This window comes from Xiphophorus hellerii, chromosome 15 (genome assembly GCF_003331165.1).
Source record: "Xiphophorus hellerii strain 12219 chromosome 15, Xiphophorus_hellerii-4.1, whole genome shotgun sequence".
Lineage (NCBI taxonomy): Eukaryota > Metazoa > Chordata > Actinopteri > Cyprinodontiformes > Poeciliidae > Xiphophorus > Xiphophorus hellerii.
Genome location: NC_045686.1, coordinates 17,472,409 through 17,493,728, shown reverse-complemented (window position 1 = coordinate 17,493,728; position 21,320 = coordinate 17,472,409). Strand labels below are relative to the sequence as shown.

The window sequence follows — 21,320 nt, the reverse complement described above, 5'->3', positions numbered from 1 at the left end:
TTGCACATTTTGTGAAATTACAACCACAAACTTCTATGTTTTATTACGACTTAAGGTCATAAATCATCACATATGCTTGCATATTTTAACGTTTTCTCTTGCTCTGATTGGATATTTGGAGCGGCTGTCCCGTTGCTCCACTCTCCACAACTCTCCACATCTCTGCCCCTGTCGATAGGTCAAAGCCACGCAGCGTGATGCTGCCACCACCACCTGGAATCTGAAGGATGACCCCAAAATAAGGGAGATGTGCTCTCGCAGAATAAAAAAAAGAAAAAAAAGAAAAAGAAAATCAAAGACAGATTTTTTTTTTTTTTTCAGGCTGAAAGCATTTAAGTGGCAGCAGCGCGGACAGAGACAGTCTGCCTCTCTCCAGCTTGGTTTCTACTCTACTGAATTCAGTCCCTGTTTGGTAACGCAGCATCAATTTGGCATTCTCCTACACACTGCAAGAGAAACCTCGGCGGCGTCCATGCGCAAGAAGATCCACCATGAGCTCTGAAAGGTATTCTGGTTTTATTTTATTTTATTTTAGCCCTGCATGCGACCGTCGACACGCAGCTTGTGATGTTGAGGGTGTTGCGGTCTCAGGGGGGGCTGATTCCGAGCTGTCACGCTGGAGAAATGTGACTCAGTACCGCAGTGGGGAATTTGTTTACAGTCCAGATGCTGGCGTGGCCGTGTTGTCAGGTGGTGGGAGGTGGTCTGCACGCGCGCACTGACGGGGCCGATCGATTATATTGATCGGATCGATTGCAAGGGCATGGAAAGTGGGTTTGATAGAAGCATTGATCTTATACTGCTTCGAATGGGGGTGATATATACAGTATATTGGTATATGTATATATATGTTTTTCTCTTGTCTGAGACAGCAAAAAAACGGGTATCAACCTGTTATGTTATTGCACAAATCATGCAGAGTTGGCTTTTGCATTTGGTATTGGGTGTATTTTCTAAATATGTTGCAACGATCTGCATTGAAGCATCTGAAGTGGATCCTATAGCGGTGCTATTTATAGCAGAAGTGAAGCGGGGCTGAGGATTGCTGTGTCAGATTTCCTCTCGTTTTCTCCATCTGTTTCCCACTTTCCCTCTTCTTTTTCTTCTTCCTCCTTCTTATTTTCTTCTATTTTCACCCTAGTTACTCCCCCCCCCCCCCCCCCCCCCCCACACACACACACCTACCTCCACTACCTGGGCGAAGCCATGAATCTGCAGCCTCACAAGAAAAGAAAGGAAAAAAAGAAAATTAAGATTTCTACCTCATCGCCCAAAAATGATTCGGCACTTTCTAACTAATCACAACTACCTAAAACAAAACAACAACAAAAAAAGCCAATTAGCTTGACTGTGAGTCTTGTGCTCTTTAAAAGGAGTTGTGATGACATGACAGTTGCAGTCTTTAGTCTAATTAAGAGAAAAGAGAACCACGATTTTGAAGCATCCATCCATTTTCTAACGCCCTTGTTAGTGGGGTTGGGAGGGCTGCTCTCCAGCTGACGTTCCGGGCGAGAAGCGGGGTACACCTGGACAGTCACCCTGGAGCTGTCCTGCATCCGGCCGAAGGAAGCCGGATGCAGGGCAGCAGAGACAGACACTCACACGACAATTTAGAAAGCCCAATTAACCTTGACAGTGATGTTTTTTTGTGAGAGAACCCACGCAGGCACAGGGAGAACATGCAAACTCCGCACAGAAAGACGCAGGAAATCGAACCCAGGACCTTCTTGCTGCAAGGCAACGGCGCTACCAACTGCGCCACTGTGCAGCCGATTTCGAAGCAAATGTATTTTATTATGGTGAATGTAGATGCAAAGAAATGTGTTAAAATGGCATATTGTGTCACGGGTGAAAAGGCGACAGGTTCCAGGCTCCTTGACGACCCCGCAGGGTGTTAACTTCCCCACTGGTTGGATTTGCATAAAAAAGAAGACTCGTTCAGGGGCTAACTGAGTCGTAAAGCAATTCAGTCCTGTTTTTTTTCTTCTTCTTCTTATTAAAGAGCCTTCCCCAACATGTTATGCCTCGTCATCCCTGGTTTGTGTTGGAGCCACATGTCTGCCTAGTAACACCACAAACCTCCAGCAGACAGCCGTCCCTCCCACCTCTCTTCAAAGCCTGCTATAGCATTTATTAATTCGCTGCTGTCTGTCAACAGGCGCTGAGAAGACACAGAGAAGATGATGCCCTCCATTCTCCAGGCGCTCCTCCTGGCAGAGGCCTGCCTCTACGTCTGCGGGGCCCCCACGTACGTCCCCGGCTTCAGCCGGACGCAGGACAGCTCCTGCGAAGAGCGCTGCGCGACAGACCGGGTGGCGCGCACCACAGAGTCCGCCCCCTTGGAGAAAGAGCGCGTTACCAGCTTCATGCTGGATGTAGGCGCAGGAGGAGGGACTGGCCCACATGGAGGGCCGGAGGGGATAGGTCCAGTGACGCAGGCGAGAAACGGGATCAGCGCTGGTGGAAGATTTGGGTTGAGCGAGGCTGGTCGAAAGGAGACCGAGAGCGAACCTGAGGGGGGAGATGTAGATCTTGTAAAGGAGGACAAGCCTGTGGGTCCAACAGATGGGAGACAACAGGTGGACACCGACATGAACACCCACACGCGGACTTCAGGTAGTTTCTGGGCCTCCATTGCGCCGCAGACGGACTCTTCCTACAGCCAAAAGAGCAAACAGGGGGGAACAGACGCGACCAAATCGTCCGCTTTTGATTCTGGACAGGATGGATACTCTGAAGCGACCTTGCAGTCTTCTCCAAACATTCCCCTCTGGTCCCCCAAACCGGTCTCCCTTAGTCCCGTCCCTCCGTTGGTGCTGGTCACTCCTCGGACTTCCACACAGCCGTCAGCGTGGGGCCACGACAGACCAACGAAATCCTCGCCTTCATTTCTCCTTCTACCTGAAATCGGACCGCTGAACATGATGCCCAGAGACGATGGCCTGGAGAGCCTGTGGACCGAGGCGACGAGACCTGCAGGAGGTAACGCTTCAAAAGTGACGCAAAAAAAAAAAAAAAAAAAAAAAAATCTTAGTTCAGTTTGGGTCAGACTTTCTCTTTCTTTTTAAAATCGCCTTCAAAGCTTCGATCTTCCAATAATTATCACTGAGAGACGAGACATTTTCCAACTTGCTTCATTATCCTCTGAGAAGTTTCATTAAAAAACGTGGCAGAAATAAATATATATATATATATAAAAGAAAAGTGTGTGTAGAGTCAGAGATTGGCTTTGATGGTTGGGAAAGAAAGCTGCTGCTTTTTCCACGCTCCACTTTGAACCCCAGCTGGGACTCATGACAGCCTAATTACTTTCTATTCCTGACTCAAGTTAGAAAAAAAGAGAGAAAAGAGAAGAACACAACAGCCAGGACAGGGTTAGTGGCAGGATTTGTTACAAGAGCCAGGCAGATTGTTATTATTACCATGTGGATTTGGTTCATTAGGGAAAATACCACCCAAATCAACGAGCAGTAATCCCCCCTTCTGGTTGTACCATTGATAAGAATTGATTGTTTTGTTTTTTATGTTAGGAATTTTGTTCCACTCTTCTTCTGCTTTAATTCACCCGTATTTTGGAGATTTTTTTGAGAATAAAGATATTTACAAATATATAGGCATTAGTGAGTTTGGTTTTAATTTCTGTAGATTGGGTCACGGTGTGTTGCTTTCCAGCCTACTTCACGTTGTGTGACAGGTGCTATTAGTGATTTCTTGATTCCCCTGAGCGTCCACCACATCAAACCTACTCGTGAAAATGTGATTTGCTACTTTTAATTGATTGATTTGGCAATGCGTACAGTTATATTTATATACGATCAGGTTGGTTTGGATGTTTTCGCCCTTATTTAATATAAATAAATATATATATGTATTTATATATATTTGAAAATTACAAGTTATGTTAGTCTGATATTAGAAGTTGTGTGATGACGATCTAAAACATTTAATTTAGACAAAACGTAAATCAGAGAAATTTGTGAGGGGCTGAATACTTTTTCACAGTTATGTCTTGTCTGAGAAAGATTTATTTCAGAAATGGGAGGAAAAAAGGAAATGAAGTCGACAAAAAGCCCCAGTCCCCAAAGTGACAGCACGTGAAAGGATTATAGATATGATATGGATATCAGGGCTACATTAGACATGTAGTCAGGAATAAGCGCACAATTTTTTTCCCAAATAGCATTTCAAAATTTTTATTTTATTGTTCATGGAGTGCCATAACTTATAGAAAGTGTTTTTAAACCTTTTCCAAGCAGCTTCACCCCATCATAAATGCTACACATGTATCTGCTGATCCATACAGTTAATTTTTTCATCTCAAATAGGAAACATACATATTTTATTTCCGTCGTCAGATGTTTTTTTGCTCAACAGACTGCAGGACTTGTGAACATTGCTACTTCATTTAGTTTTGTTTTTTTTCTAGAGTTAAATCCAGCATGATCGCAGCACATTATCAGACTGCGTTTTTTATCTTAATGTTCCAAAAACATGTGACCTTTGTATATTAAATGTTGATTTAAACGTTAGCACCCTTCTCTATGGTGCCGCTGTAAAAGTATTCATAACCCCTTGAACGTTTTGGGATTTTATGTGACAGAGCAACACAAAAAAGTGAATAATTGTGAACATGAAGGCAAATTATACATAACTATCAACATTTAATATGACAAAAATCTGAAGTGAGTTGTGCACTTATACTCAGTGTGAGCGCAGTTAAGTATTATCTGTTTTACATTACATGGACTGCAGTTTGTTGGTGTTGTCAAATAAAATCCATTACACTTTTTGGGCTGTATGGGGTCAAGATATATATAAAGTACAAGCGGTGTGAATATTTTTGCAAAGCCTTGTATTTGTATGGCTTCAAACTCCAGCAGACACGGCGGTCCCGCTCCCTCAGGACGAAGCCACAGAGGCCACCATGTCTTCAGAGGCCCTGCCTCTGATCTTCGAGCCATTCGAAGACGCCACAGAGGAGGGACCGGCCGGAGCAGCAGCGGTGGTCTCCCAGGCACCAGTCGGGTCTCCTGGCGCCATGGCAACCAGGCTGCCGCCCACGTCAGAGGCGGACCCGGACCAGCTGGTGAACTCTGACCAGAGCGATGGCCCCTCCAGAGAGCCGCCGGCTCTTCTATCCGAATGGACTTCACCTTGGCAGGCGTCTGGCTCGGAGCTGCTGGAGCCGGTCGGCGCCGGAACCGCTGCCTCACTGCGGCAGGTCCAGACTGAGCAGGAGGAAGACCATCCAGGGACAGGTGAGGAAGGATAAATGAATCTGAAGGTCAACAAAACCAATAACTTTATGTATTAAACACAAGGACGTCATTTCGCTGAAAGGATGTAATGCTTGTAGTATCTATCGACCAGGGTCGTATCCACAGGGAGGCCATGGGGGCAAAGCCTTGCCACCTCCCCGCCCCCACCACCACCAACTAACAAATTTTATGACTTTAAAAATGACACTTAAAAATCTGAACTCTTTTCTTGTCCGGAAGCCTCCTGTAGCCTTCAAATTAAAGATTCATTCTGCAAAAATACGGATTTATAGGTGCAATTATAATTCCAAATTCAACGAATGAATCTGCCAAGTCAAATTAACAGACGTGGGTAAAATTATACCCAATGAAAAGTAGCAGTACTCTGACATATTTTTACTCGAATAAATGTACAAAGTAGCCGTCCAGGAAATTACTTGAGTCTAAAAGTAAATGTTAGAAAGAGTAATGAGTACTTGTTCAATCACAAAACCTAATTTAATATCTAGAAATGATGTCATTAGAATGACGAAGTAGGAAGACGTGTGCAAATTCTGGTATTTTAGGTTACAATTTGAAAAGATAGAACAAATAATTATGAAATAAGTAAAGGAAAAGAGCATTTATACCTAAAGCTTCCAAGTGACAGTGGTACAATAAATTTTTCATCTTGTCTTTTGGGCATTTTGTTGTCTCTACTTGTGTACATAAGGTTTTTTTTTTTTAACATTCTTCACTGAGGAGGACCTCCTGCCATTCCCTTCGCTCTCCAGCCCCCATATAAACATTTCTAGATCCGCCACTGCTGCTGTTTATCAACTGCAAATTGTAATTATTGTAAAATCTTCCTGGATATTCAGAAAAAGAGCAGCTAACATTAAACGCAAACATCGAGCAAAGTCTATCTGGCCTATTTCTGATACAGGAACTGTGAGGACCACAAACTCTGAAGCAGGAACATCCAGCCATAACACAATAACAACCATTGCGAGCCATCAGCTCCTGCACAAATCCAGAACGGGAATAGAGGAGATGGAGTCTGAGGGTAAGTCATTACTTCTAATTTTTTTTTTTTTTTTTATTGACAAAATTGTTACGGTTGTTGTTGTTTTTCTCTTTTTTTTCTTCAGAGGAGCTGGATGAAGATGAAGACCATGAGAACTCTGAGGAGTCGGTGGAAGAAGACAGTGAAGAAGACCTAACAGAAGCGCCAGAAACGTCCTCCACGCAGCCACCGTACAGCCTGATCCCTCCGCCGCCGGTCTGGGTCCAGCGCAACCAAGGGCTGAGTACGAGCGCACAATAACTACGGAAGAGGATTAGGGCCACCGAAAAAGAAAAAAAAAAAAATTCTGACTTTAAGATTAAAGTCTTTAAGATCTTTAAGACTTTAAGATTAATCTCAGAATTCTGACTTTAATATCAGAATTCTGACTTTAATCTCAGAATTCTGATTTTAAACTCAGAATTCTGACTTTAATATCAGAATTCTGACTTTAATCTCAGAATTCTGATTTTAAACTCAGAATTCTGACTTTAATATCAGAATTCTGACTTTAATCTCAGAATTCTGATTTTAATCTCAGAATTCTGACTTTAATCTCAGAATTCTGACTTTAATCTCAGAATTCTGACTTTAATCTCAGAATTCTTTTTTTGTTTTTTGGTGGCCCTAATCCTCTTCCGTACAATAACACCTTTTCAAAACTAATAAAATAGCCCCAGGATGTGTTATCATGTAAGCATCGTCTTCTTCTGCATCTGTTTTTTTTATTCTAGTGCGCAGCTGGGCAGAGCTGATCAGAGAAAAGGTAAGACCGCCCCCTGCTGTCTTCGTATGTCACCTGGTTTTTAGGTCTCCATGCATGTTCTCAAAATGAACCAATGATTTAATTCAGTACAGTTCAAATTATAAAAATTAAAGATTAAATTGCATGAGAACATTTAAAAAAACACAGATAAACCACCTGCTGAGTGTTCACCTAAATCAGTGTTTCTCAAACTTTTTTCAGGCCAAGGACCACTTGACTCATTTAACAAACAGTTATGGACCACCTAATTTGAAAATATTAGTCTGTTGACTCACGTATTATTGTTTTATTTGTTCATCCAAATTAGAAGAGTGGCGCTGTTTGGTCAATGTGACTGGCCACGACAAAGCCATGAACAGGTCTATCTGGACATTTTGAGTTATTTATAGATTTTGAAAGTGTGGAGTCTAAGCTTTTCTATGACGTCAAACACATGGAAATTAAAAAAAGAAGTTGTTATTTACTACCGAGTGTTATGTGCATTAATAACATTTAGGACTGTTTGTGATTTACAAGCACAATTAAAGAAAAATAGACTTGAGCTGCTTTAGCAGAAACAAAAAAATCCTTTTCTGTACCATTAAATATAAAAAATAAATAATTAATTACCCATTTCCATCCATTTTATTTATTTAACTTGATATTTTTAACTAAATAAAAATAACAATTGCTGTTGACCTGAAAGCAGAGCAAAATTCATTACCAAGCAAAGTAATAAAAACAAAGAATAGTTCTGACTGGAGCGATTCCTACCGCTAACCTCAGCAGCTATGATTTAGCTTCCTCTGATCATATAATATTGATCAGTTGTTTTCTTTCCACCGGTATCTGTAGCTTTTCTTTTGACTAACCCAGTTTTCCATCATTATTTTTTAACACAGTCCTTTGGTAAGCTAGCTGTAGCGTCGCACGTTGAGCTGACGTCACGGCAAAACAAACGGTCGTTTACATGCAGTACCTCGCGGACCAGTAAGGGGCGCCCGCGGACCACCAGTTTGAGAAAGACTAACCTAAACTGATGTTGAAGAAGATCGATAATCGGTGAATCAGCCATGAAATCCATACAAATCCAGAAGTAACCGCAGAAATCCGCAGCTCAGAGGGAAAAACTGGTTCACAAGAAAGGTTTTGGTTGTTCACTCTACACGTCTGACATCTATGGAGGTCTGGCAAGAAGAAAACCACTGTTGACAGACAGCCATGAGGGCAGTGAAGACACTGGTGTTACACCTAAATGTATTTTTTTGAGTCAAATATGAAAAACTAATATGGAATACCCGGTCAGAACCAGAATAAATTTTTATAAGGCAAATTTGTGCTCTCAAACAAGGACTCCTTTTTCACTTTCCTCTCAATGTACAGACATATTTATAGAGCACATGTGTCAAACTCAAGGTCCGGGGCCAAATCTGGCCCGCCGTAGCTCTTTATGTGGCCCGCAAGACTCCGGGTAACATCTACAGGTCCCTGCAGTTTTTTTTAAAAAATCTGCAAACTTCACACAAAATCAACAGATCCCCACTACATCTGTTGATGTAGTGGTTGTACTACAGATTTTTCTCAAAATTGATCAGTGACATTGGGTTTTTGATCAATTTGATAAGGTAATTAATACAAGGCTCATTAATGCAAATATCGTAAAAATGTCCTACAAATATTTATAAATCAGCGTCACAAAATCTTTTATTTTGATTGCAAAAAAAAAATAAAAAATGGAGGATTGATCAGTGTGAACAGATGTTCGGTATTATTTAATTTTAAGAAGCACTTATTTAAAGCTGAAACAAACAAGCTATTTATTAATATTTTAACAGTTCAATGGATTTTATCCATACATTGTGGCACAACCGGCCCTTTAAGAATATTCAGATTTTTGATTTGCCCCAAAATGAAAGTTTGACACTCTTGTACTTGAAAATTGAATTTCACAAACTCTCCTTTCAATCTGACCAAATGTTATTTTACTCAGAAGAAAGGGCAAGTACAGTATTTAAGTCTCTATTCTTCTCCAGGCCGGGTATGTGTCCGGGATGTTGGCCCCCGTGGGCATCGGCATCACCGGGGCCCTGTTGATCGTCGGCGCCCTCTACAGCATCCGAATGCTCCACCGCAAGAGAAGGAACAGCTTCAAACACCAGAGGAGGAAGGCCAGGCAGCCGGAGGTCGGCATTCCAGTCGCTTCTCGTCTTTGGCTGGACGGTTCCTACTTTTCTAACACTTGTTTATGCCTTCCTGCCCAGCAACCCCGGGAGCCTGGCACCAGCTGTCAGGATCAGGCCATGCTGCTGGCTGACAGCTCCGAGGATGAATTCTGAGAGCATTCAGGCTTGTTTTTGTGAGCGATCATCAGCAGATGCTCTCCAGCAGGAGCGGTCTGGAAGATGTCTCCGTCAGCATCAACCCCATCAGTCTCGTCTGTTTGGGCACAGCTCATCTGATACACACAGAAGAAGAAGAAGGGCACACACTGTTTGCAATGTAAACAGAGAGTGTGTGTGTGTGTGTAAGTTCCTCAAGTTATATACAGTCATTGCAGAAAGAAGGTGCACAAACTTTCAGTTCTTGATATTTAAGTGTACAGAAACACACACCGATTTTCCACTCTGTCCCAGGTTTTTTAAGCAAAAACGAGGCTAAAATATTGTCACGGTATCGCTCCTTCACATGACCTATTGCTGAACCGAAGTTAGTTTCTGATTCGGGAAATGGCTAAAGGGGGATTCCACCTAATTATTCACTACCTTCCTCATCTTTAATCAACTCTTAGTTACAAAACTACAACACCTAGACACTTCAAACGTGGACTGGATTATTCTGCTCTAATAGCAGAATATTTAAAACCATGTTTGGGATTTGTGAATTTTTTTTTTCCTGATTTGTGAAACTTTAATAAAGGACAATTTTTGTCCTTTTTCTCGGTCACACTAGATCTGCTCTAATTCAAAACTACAACACCTAGCCACATCTAGGTTTTGTAGTTTTTTTTTAACTAGAGTTGATTAAAGATGCGGAAGGTAGTGAATAATTAGGTGGGATCGCCCTTTAGCCATTTCCCGCATCGGAAGCTGGAATCGGAAAACAACTTCAGCTTTGTTGACCTATTCGCGCGGCTAACCTAAAGGTCGAGAAAATGTCTGGATACAGAGAGGAGTTTGTTGTCCACTAAGCAATTTTAGGCTGTTCAGATCTGAATTAGCAGAAAACGTACCTATTTGACCATTCTTCCATTGGACATATCTAAAATATTTTAAGAAAATGCACTTTGGGAATCTGAAACACTTTGGACTAATGCTAGATGTCCAAATCCAGCCAATCCAGGAGCGCCTTTCATTTTTCTTAGGCGCCAATTGGCTGTAACCAAAATACAGGAAATATGGACGATTGTAGACGATTGTAGCTAAAACAGTCTCCAATGTGGTCTCAACAAAGAACATCTTATTATAAACCTTAACATTTAACATCTAGAACTGTAGCTTTTTGGGGGATTTTGGTAATTCTCTTGAGCATTGTAGAGTCTCACCTGGATTGACAACTGTCCTAAATGATGTCTAGTAATCTTTCTCACTTCAATTGTGTTTGGCAGAAACTAAAGTTCAAACACTCCCTAAAGCTCTAAGCTGGCGCCTGGCTATAAATTATGTTTGGAACAGATCATAAAAGCAAAATGCTGCTAAAGATGCTCGTCATGAAGGGGTCGAATAATTTAAAAATATGCATCCGTTATTAAAAGTGGCATTTTGTATTTTATTTGATTATTTATCAAATAAAATAAATTATAAAATAAATTATATATATATAGGATTACTCATTTTTGGTTTGCTTATTACAAAACACATCTATTTAAAAAAAAAAAAAAGTGAATTTCAGTGGGGGTTGCAAACACTGTAGATCATTTTGAATCTGATAGAGACCGGATCATTTCTAATGTGTTTTCGTAGATAAAGTTCTGGTTGTGAAAGAGAGCTAACTTTCTTTCTACCATGATTGTAGGCTTGGAAAAATAAACCCAACAGAGTCTTTCACAGTCCAGCCCAAAATCATTCAGACTCATAATTTATTAGCAGTAACTATTCATAGAATATATTTTTGTCAGCTATAGATAAATGACAAACGGCAAAAAGGGAGACATTTAAAACATCCTGTTTTGCATATTTAGTTCAGAATCATTTACGACTTTTCCTCAATGTTCAACTTATTTAGTTTTTTATAACTTCTGCATGTTCCTAATTATTGGTTTCTTGGAGAAAACCCTGATCTAAGCATTTTCTGCACACAGTGTGATGTTTACCTCCAGAATCTTTCGCTCGCGATAGCGTTTTCTTTGACAGGGCTCACGCAGCAGTCTTGTGTCCAAAACATCTGCTCAGCAGCGATGAGCAAACACTCGCCCGTTTGTCCCGATAAAGCTTTTTAAGAACTCGAGGTGAGACTTTTGTTTGCCCGGCTGAGAGGAACGGAGGCCGACCAGTTTACAGAGATAAGCCCGATATGAAAGGCGCGCTGGAGTCGGAGCCTTGAGACGCCGACGCCAAAGCAGAGTTCACACTTCACTGAGGAAGGCCTCGCAGTGACCTGTGGGGTTTTGGATGCTGAAAATATCAGGAGGCCTCCAAAAGCAGTTTAGCAGCTGAGAACCGAAGCAGTCGTGGAATAACTGAAAACATAAAAATAAAAAAAGTAAGATTTTTACTGCTGCTTTAATCCTGTCAATGTAGGAATTATGAGAGAAGCTACTTTAATCAGTTTTCATCTTTTATTGCGAGCTTGGTTTTATATTTGTGTCAATAAAAGAAGCAAGAACGTATAGCTGACTGTAAATAGCTCACCTGGACACTTTTAGAATGATGTCTCATTCAATTGGGCCGTTGTAAGAAAAAAAAAACAAACACTAGAAAGCTATTTCCCAAAATACGAAACCCTTATTAAGACCAATTTGGTGTCGAGATCATATTCACACTAAGGTTTACACACGCAGGGCCTTGCAAAAGTATTCATTCATGTACTTTTTCCACACTTTGTCACGTTTCAGCTACAAACCTCAATGCAAATTTTAATTGTTTACTCTTTTTTTTAACAAATAAACTTATAAAAAATGAAGAAAAGTGTGCATATATGTGTTCAGCCCACTATAATCACTATAATGATTATTGACTGCTGCGTGTTGCTCTGTAAAACTCAGTGACATTCGAACTGTGGAAAAGCTCAAGGGGTGTGAATACTTTTGCAAGAAACTGTACTGCTCTGTAAAAATAAATATTCGCTTCTTTATGAGGATCAAACTTTTGGTCAGTGGTGACTGTCTGATGTAACATTGCTGTAAAAAGCTTTAAATTGAACCAGTTTTGACATTGTTGTTTTTAATCTTTCAACTCTTTCGAGAGATAAATAAGCTCATCTCATCTCCTTATGTCATCATGAGGAGATGAAATGAGCTTATTGTTACATTATTATTGCTTACAGAAGCAAAATGTTGGACCTAAAAAAAAAAAAAAGCCTTTGGGGTTCTCTGCTGCTTTCTATTCATGATAAGGAGATTTAGTTAAAAGTGTCAATAACTGGAATTTAATTTCTACGTGTCATTTCCAGTGCTGACATCTGTTGTGTGTTGTAGTTATGTGATCTCTTTCAAAGAAACGATGTCTAGTTTAAATGATATTTTAAAGGAAATTTATATCAAATTCTTTTGACAGACGTTGCTGGAACAAAGCACATACCGAACATCGTCATTCTATTTACAACATGTAGCATAAAATACACTCTGATGTACAAGATAACTTGTATGTAAACTCATCTCCGTTGGACTATTTTCTCATCTTTGACCTCCATGACGCACCGAGGGAGAGCAGAAAGAAAAGATTAGATGTTTCCAAATCTGTGGAGATTCAGTCTATTGGCTTAACCCGCTTTTAAAAAGCAGAATTGTGAACTGGGATTAAAGATATGGGATGATTATAAGCAATAACCAATAAGGTCTAATTAAAACACGTGGAACCTTTCATCAGTGTGACCTGCTTCCTGCTTGTTTACATATTTCTGTTTTAATGTGAGCGTGATGTAAAATGTTTACGGTCTGTAAATACAAAGAGTTGTGATCAAATAAACATTTCTTGTAGATGTCTTTTTTTTGTTTATTGACCACAACAAACCTGTTTTTAATAAAAAATATTTGACTCTTTAATTTGTTGCCACCTTTTTAAAAAATGTTTTAGATGTAATGTTCAAAGCAAATAGGATTTTACTGTGCTGTATGAATAAAATGTACTTTATCAAATGAGTTTTGCGTGCGTTTGAAATCTTTTTTTTATTTAAAGAGCCAATTATGTACAAGTTCCAGTATCAGTAGCAGGAACACACACCCTCAGCATGACGCTACCACCTCCATGCATGACCGTGCGTTCTTAAGGTTTTAAAAAGAAACAAAGCAACTCGATTCCATCCAAACGTTCAACTTCTGTACCGACTTCAACACAGTTGTATGTTCCAAACATAAGTTCAGACTGGTTTTGGAAGCTTATTGCGTGATTTCTCCCTGCAGTTCTCAACTCAACGCTACTAAATATTTAAGGAATATGATAGAAAAGCTATGCTACTTCTCATGAGATATGAAATGGCCAGAAATAAGCAAAACGATTGTTGGCGGGGAACTTAACCAAGTATACTTATAAAAATATAAACAGGGTAGTATGGATGGACTTGCGCTTGCATGCATAATTCTGCTACAAATTAAAATTTGTGCAACTAGTTCTTGTACTTAAAATTAAAATCATTGATGTTGCTCAAATGCAATTTAGAAAAGACCCAAATTATGACACGCATTTAAACACCGAAATGGCCCTGAGTGTGTGGATAAATGTGTGTGTGTGTGCGTGTGTCATGTCAGACAGCAGACAAGACAATTCAGTTTTACAGCATTAAAAAAAGAAATCAAATAATTTATTTCTGTGTTCTTTTTCCACATTAAATAAAAGCCATTGGACATTTCCAGATCGAAAATGAAGGAGAGAGGAGAGGTGAGGGGGAGAGGAGCAGCGTGTGAGTGTGTGGGGACAGACATGCAAAAATAAACGACTTCCTCTCCCCCTTTCTTCCTGCCGCGTGGGTCTCTCGTTGGAGGTGGTGCGTCTGTCTCTGAAGGACTTGCAGGAACCTCTGCGTGGCTGAGCCAATAATAATCTGAGAGGCGTGGGTTGTTTTTTTTTAGCTGGGAATTTATGGTCAGACCTGTTGGGTGGCAGCCGGCCGCCTTACTTCGTCTGGCTGACGCTTTATGAAATGAATGCAACACCAGTCAGTGGCTATGAATTGATGATGACAAAGCCCTTCAGTCTGTGATCATGGCCTGAATGGAGGCTGTAATGCCCTGGAAATTCCAGGAAGTGACCAATACTTGCAGAATTGAGAGAATTGTGGATCGTTTTCGTCAAAAGCAATAACAACCGGTTTGAAAGACTGAGGAAAGGTCAACCTTCAGAATGAACCTGGAGCTCTAAAGAGGGTCACCAATAAAACTGAAGGATGTCAGACAAGCAGGAACACTTTGCTTCTGAGGGTCTAGGTTATTATATATATTTTTTGCTCATCATTCTCACTGAACCTCTGAATGGGTTAAAGTAGCACAGAAATAAAAATAAAAAAATCTAGTCAAATAACTCTGTCCCAACCCCACACGTTAAAAAAAAACACCGTTATACAAATCTGAATAAAGGAAAATAGGTAATCCGATCAGTGGCTTCAAATACACACAGACACAAACTCACACAGACCGTGGCCGCTCTGTTCTTAGGCTCATCCACAATAAACCTGAAACGCCAACAAACGCATGTAGTGTAAATCTGAAAGAGGCGTTCAGCCATAGACTGTCATGGCAGCTTCAAATGATAACATGCGTGTTCTGTTATTAGGCATGGGCCGGGCTGAGAGTCCCACCGTACGTTTAATGAACACTTCACTGTATTAATAAGCTAATTTAAAACAAAAAATTTACATGTTCTGATTACCTTTGTCCCTACACCTGCTAAAAGTTACAAAATTATTACTCATAATGACGTTTGTATCATCTTACCTTTGAATAAATAGAATTAGCCGAGCATTTTAAAATAAACATCTACTAAATTTAGTTGTAGTTTCCAAGTGCTCCTGGTGCACTGGGTATATTTATTTTGGTTCTGTTATATGGAGAGTAACACAAGTGCAACAAGAAGGCATTAGGTGGTGCCTTCAAATATCGTCGGAAGTTGGAGCTTCCGAGCTGACGGGTTTAACTCCGAAAACCAGCGAGGTTTGCAAATTACTGGGCTACTATCGATAGCTATTTAACTGTTTAACTCTATCCATTTAACGTGTTCCAATCACAAAAGAAAAAATGTTTAACTCAAGAGAACCAACACAATAATTTAAGAATTTACTAGTTTAAATGCACGTAGCTAAAATGGAAACGGAGTTCGCTGCGGGTTGTGCTTGCTTTTGAAAACAAACAAAAACCCCCCCAAAACTGTCGAGTACAAAAACAAAACGCATTGTTTGTCAACTCCACCGTTAATGTAATGTAATAAAAACTCCCTGACAATGCTAATAAACAGCTAATTCTGCTAGGTTTTATATGACTAGCCATGCTGGATAGCTAGGCGCTAGCAAGCTGTGGTTTTAAAACACCATTAGCTTCATTAGATATGGGTGGCGCATTTCTACCTTCCCAACCAATACTTTCTTTGTGGTAGAAAATATTCCCAAGGAGACAAATTTGTGTTTCTTGTAAAAGGTTGTCGGCTTTCAACAGCAGAAAGAGCGGGAGATGCGACAGCGCCGACTCACTCTTACCATGGCGTCTAAATTAGGGAAATTTAGAAAGTAAGAAACATTTAGGTGGTTTAATACCGTGCCGTAAAAAACGTGAAACCAGCCCATGCCTACTAGTTAATAACAGGTAAAACATTTCCACTGGTGCCGCATGCCAGCGGTGCTTTGAATACTGTCGACAAAACCAAGGAAGTTGAGGCGAAGCTCGCAAAAACAAGCCGACTTAACCACGCAGAAAATCTGAACAGAACCGACCCACGCTGCTGTTAAAGTCACAGTACACACACTCTTCTTTACTCGTACACACTGCAGCAATTTAAAAAGAAGTGCATCTGACCTTGTTCATTTTACTTTTTTGTTGTTGTAAAGGAAATAATGACCCCAAACCAGCTGAAGCAGTATTTCTTTGCCAGTCAGTGTGAGCTCTCTGAAGGTTCTGGAGGCGAGTCGTGCATCGAGTATTGTGGACCCAGCTTGCTTTTTTGACGCATACTGTGGACAAATCCTAAATAAACCGAACTTAAACAAAAGGCATAAAATGTTATCTGCTAAGAATACTTGTCTATTTTTTCTTCTTTTTATCAACAGTTTAAATACACACAGCATACTCAAACAGGAATCCAGCATAGGGAACAGAAGTGCAGATCTAACTCCAGTCGGTCCTAATGGATAGAGTGGCACTTGAGAATGGGACTGCTCATGTTAATTAGCAAACAGAGACAGCTTGGACATGTATGACCACACCATCCTTGGCAAAGAGTCTCTTTTGGGGGCATTTTGCAGAGGCTGGCAGTGTACTGAAGAGAGAGAGAGAACAAAAAAAACAGAAATTAAACTCCCCAAGATAACCCTGAAAGGGTTGGATATCGTGAAAGACATCAAAAGTGAAAAAAAAAGCAGTTGGGCAAAAAGTTTGAGGTGATTGTGGATTGATTTGAATTGAACAACTGCTCCGGATCAAAAAAGGAGCTTTGTTTTTCTCTCACATTAAAACAAACAAGTGTTTACAGGCTCTGGTCCAGGGTGATGGGAGAGACAGCAGAAGGGGGCGCTGCGCCCAGTGGACAGAACGAGAAACAAACTGAACCATACATTACGCATCCAAGCAGTCACCCAGAACATGTTCGCTTAAATCTCAGTGAAACCAACAGCAGCACATACGACCAAAAATCACACACACACACCCAAAAAAGAAGACCATGTGGCAGTACAAACACATGAGTCAGACTAGATCTTTAACCCTCCCCAACCAAACAAAAGCTTAAAAAAAAAGCAAAACAAACAACAAAAGAAACTTCACAAATATTTTCCTCCCGGTCGCCGCTTCCTGCTTCCCTGCGTGTCATTTCCTGCAGGTCTGTTTGGTCCAGTGTTCTGCAGGATTATTTGGTGTGATGCCGCTTGTCCTCGTGGATCCTGTCATGTCACAGTGCAGGGGGGTGAGGGGGGGCGAAGGAGGAGAAGAGGCCACCCCTCTTTGTAAAAAATGAAACACGTCTGTTGGCGTTTCAGTCTCTCTCCGCCTAAGCGATAGTTGTTCGGACGTCGAGGAGGAAAGGAAGGTGTGTCTGTGTCGATGCTAACTCCTCGCGTTTTAACACGGGGGGTGTTTGTTGTGTGTATGTATATGTGTGTGTGTGTAATGACCAAGGGCAGAGCTCAGGCTGTTGAGCTCTTAGTGTTAGAGGTGAGCAGCACCTGGAGACCCGCCGCCCCGCGCCCCCTCTAGCGGAGCCACAGTTTGAGCCGCAGCGCGTCCACCCCGTTCAGGTAGTATCTGAACAGCCGCTTGTCTCTGACAAAACCCAAGTTCTCGTACAGCTTCAGGGCCGACTTATTGGTGATTTCCGTCTCCAGGACGACCTGGGGGGAAACACAGAGGATCGCTTAGTAAGCGGAGGCTCTTGAAGGTAAAAGTGGAATTGAATTTTCACAAGTACAGCACGTCGTGCACCGCCGTACTGCGTCGACGTTTTAGCATTTTGGAACAGTCACACCACATTTTTAGAATGATCAGATGTAGTCGTTTCAATCTGCGCAAATTGAAATTATGAACATAAATTTGCTTAAAGGAAACACGGCAATTTTGAAGAGACTTGTGTTTCTTGATAGAAAATGTCTGCCGGTCAAAATTGACGTATTTCGCAAAACTGCACTGGAAACACTTTTTTTTCACAACACACAAATTACTACTGACTGCCATTATTCTTAATACCTTATTGCGTGAACAAGCTTATTCATTCGTGATTTTAATTGAATATTTAACTTAATAGAAGCATCGCAATTGAGAAATTGCGTTTTTTCAACATCAGCAGAATACAGACAAAGATTTGCGCACATTTGTAATGGAAACGCAGCTAGCTAGTAGCACAGACCAGTGTAAACGAATGGTCTCTGCACGCCGTCCCAACAGTGAAGCACAGTGGTGGCAGAATCATGCTGTGGGAGTGCAAAGTTGACTGAATGAAGCTAGATAAAGGGAGAACATAAGATGTCTCAAAGCATTAATACAGATCTTGAGAATGAGCACGTTTAACCTAGTGCAGGAGTAAAAAGAACCTGATAGAGTACGGTTGATATTAAATAAAAACAGTTTGTTCAAAAGTTTATTACATTTCTTACTTCAAAAAATATTTGTAAAGTTTATGAAAGTAGTTAAAAGTTAGATTTTTTTGTGCTTTCACAACAAATTTATTTAACAGAACTGTAGAAACAGAGCCCAGTAGGAACTTATATTTTTAGATACCAATACATTTCTTACCAAATGTTACAAAAATCATATTTTCCATGTGTTGCTCTATCTCAGGTTTGCACAAATACAATAAATGTGCTTCAGGATTAAATCAAAACTGTATTTTTTTTCGCCCCCCCACAGATTTATTTTAAAATTTGGACTCGAAACTAAAAGAGAGATTGACTGGTGTTACCTCGTCACAGTCCCCCTCCACCATGGCATAGATGGCCTTTTTCACCAAATTAGTACCTTTAAACAAAACGAGAGAGAGCCAACAAAGAAGATCAGTTAAGTAAAACAAACAAACAAAAACATAACAGTGATTAAAGTCTGGATGTATTTTACCAGATGGCTTTTTTAGCGTTTCGAGCCACTCACCAATACTTTTCCTTCTGTGTTTTGAGTCCACGGCCAGCATGGCGATGTAGCCGCGACGAAACATCTTCTTATGCATGTCCAGCTTACAAACGATGGCCCCGACGCACTCCTGCTCCACCATGGCCTGTGACAGAGGCACAAAGTCAGTACTTTGCTCCTCTGAGTGTCAGCCGGGGTCAGAGGCAGGACGCCAGCGGATCAGTCATCCTGTCAGATCCACGGGCTCCGCGAGTCGCCTTCTGACTTTCATTTCATCATCATGCTTCCTCTAGCAGCTCATGTGGCGGTTCTGACCCTTTCACAGTGGAAAGTTCAGAACTTAAAAGAGTATTTTTGCATTTTTTTTGACTGTGGGATTTCGTTTAAGACCAATAACAAACGAGGAAAAGAGTTCTTATCAATCTTACCAATACTCTGATTTTTTTGTGTGTTTTTGGCTCCAGTTTTCAGACAAAACATATTGACATGCAAACTTTCAAACTACTCATAATTAGAATGTAATACACAAGAAATATTCACCTCCGCAATGGCTTTTACAACACTTATAGCCCCTATTTTAATAATGTTGACTATATATTGTGTAATCCTAACAGAGGACAAACAAACTACAATTACATTCCTCATTTATGCATCAAACCATATAAATAGATAGAGGTACTCTTTTCACCAAACTATACACAAGCTTTACTAAACTAAACAAAAAAATGAATCAAATGTTGGTGGTTGATGTATTTATCTTTAAAAAATACAAAATAAAATTTGGATTTTGCAGTATGGGCTGATTAATGATTATTTGCTGCAACTTCTACAATGTGGAAAATATTTAATGCTGTGCTGTTTTACGTTAATTCTATTATATTTTGAATATTGTAAAACTGTGGTATTCAAAGTTATCATACCTTGATAATCTCTTTTGATAACAGTTAAGTTGCTGTATAAATGCCTCGTATGAAATAAACTGACAGGTGATAAATGCTCAGTAACACAGGATGTTAAGACATTTGTGAGTTGAGGACAAAATCTCAGTGGAAGGTTTTGAGGGTCGTACTCACCAGGAAGCAAAGCTGCGGCCAGTTATGGATGAAGTACCTGTACGTGTAAATTGAATAAGGCTCAGACAAGTCCTTGGTGATTAGTCTCATGATCCACGGCATCTGGAGCTCGGACTCGTAGCGGACATAGCGGATGCCGTGGCTGTCTCCCTCTGCTCTACCGGGAGAGCCGCTCAGGTCCAGCCGGGCCAGCTCCACGGCCGGCGGCTGCAGCTGCGGCTCGGCCGGACTCTCCTCCCCACCGGGCCCGTCGCTGTCACCCGGTTCTCTTCTGGGCTGCGTGTGGTCAAACTGGTCCTCGACTGCGTGGGCCGCCTCGGTTCTCGTGAAAGCCGGCATCCCGTTCACGCTGCTGTTAGTCACAGGAGAGTGGTTGCCGTTTTTGGAGAAGGGGTTGTGGCCTACGTGCTGACAGTGCTCCGTTCTGTTCATGGCGGCCGCAGCCTCGCTGCCACAGCTGCTGTCACAGTTGTCCTCGGACGGTTTGAGATTGTCGGGTCGGCCCCCTGCGCGCTGGTGGTCGTCAGGGTCCTCCGCGGGGCTGACCAAGCCATTTAGCTGCTGCTGCTCTCCGGCTTGCATTTTCAAGTGGAGCGCCGCCGGGCTAGCCCGGGCTAGCATGTTTTTATGCTTCTTCTTGGCCGACCCTTTGACCTCGTTCGCCGGCTGCGACTTCTTGCCCGTACCGGCGGACACGCTGTCCTCCACGCGGTAGGTCGCCTCTCCGGCTTCCACCGCCGGCTCCGCTCTCCCTGCCCCGGAGAACGGAGCAACTTCAACCGGGGATGAAGGCAGTGCGTTACTAGGCCCAGGCGGCACTGTGGCCATCCCACCGCATTAAAGTGGAGAGACGCGCTTCGGAAACGTCCAACACAATCTCATTCACGAAGCGAATAATTACACAACCAATATCTGAAACAGCGAGCCGAATATTGTAAAAATCCGAGCGACTCTGAGGAGATAATGTGACCGTTGGCGACGTTTGTCACTGCTCTCCCCTCGATTTCCCTGCTGCCGCAAACGCCATTGCAACAGAAGAAGTTGTTTTACGGCAGTTGCGTAACCAGTGGGTGTTGTAGTTTTTATGACTTAATTAAAACAACACTTCTTTCGACTGGAGAAAAGATATATATTTTAAACACAACATGTAACAAGAGACACATTTAAGATATCTAAATGTTTTTTTTCGCCACGTGTTTCTCTAGATAAAGAGACAAACTCCTTTTGGACTACAGTCGAATTTCTACAAAGCTAAATCTTTCAATGATTGATATGATCCACTATCATTAAC

At 41.4% G+C, this 21,320-nt stretch overlaps 2 protein-coding genes across 3 annotated transcripts; one reads left to right on the top strand and one right to left on the bottom strand.

Moving 5' to 3' along the window:
• The first annotated feature begins 181 nt into the window (after window positions 1-181).
• On the top strand, window positions 182-13,343 carry armh4 (armadillo like helical domain containing 4). Of its 2 annotated transcripts, none has more exons than XM_032585320.1 (8): window positions 182-505; window positions 2,159-2,982; window positions 4,881-5,258; window positions 6,184-6,303; window positions 6,389-6,547; window positions 7,038-7,069; window positions 9,082-9,231; window positions 9,310-13,343. In XM_032585320.1, exons 2-8 carry the CDS (start codon window positions 2,181-2,183, stop codon window positions 9,382-9,384), a joined length of 1,716 nt encoding a protein of 571 aa, XP_032441211.1. In that variant the 5' UTR covers window positions 182-505; window positions 2,159-2,180; the 3' UTR covers window positions 9,385-13,343. The 2 variants fall into 2 exon arrangements, with proteins under 2 accessions (XP_032441211.1, XP_032441210.1); XM_032585319.1 differs by having other exon boundaries at window positions 184-505; window positions 4,878-5,258.
• A 627-nt stretch (window positions 13,344-13,970) lies between these two features.
• On the bottom strand, window positions 13,971-21,091 carry naa30 (N-alpha-acetyltransferase 30, NatC catalytic subunit). Its single transcript, XM_032585323.1, has 4 exons — window positions 20,030-21,091; window positions 18,978-19,101; window positions 18,793-18,848; window positions 13,971-17,728 (listed from the first exon to the last, which is right to left on the bottom strand). The coding sequence occupies exons 1-4, from the start codon at window positions 20,855-20,857 to the stop codon at window positions 17,591-17,593; spliced, it is 1,146 nt and encodes a 381-aa protein (XP_032441214.1). The 5' UTR covers window positions 20,858-21,091; the 3' UTR covers window positions 13,971-17,590.
• Between the last annotated feature and the right edge of the window lie 229 nt (window positions 21,092-21,320).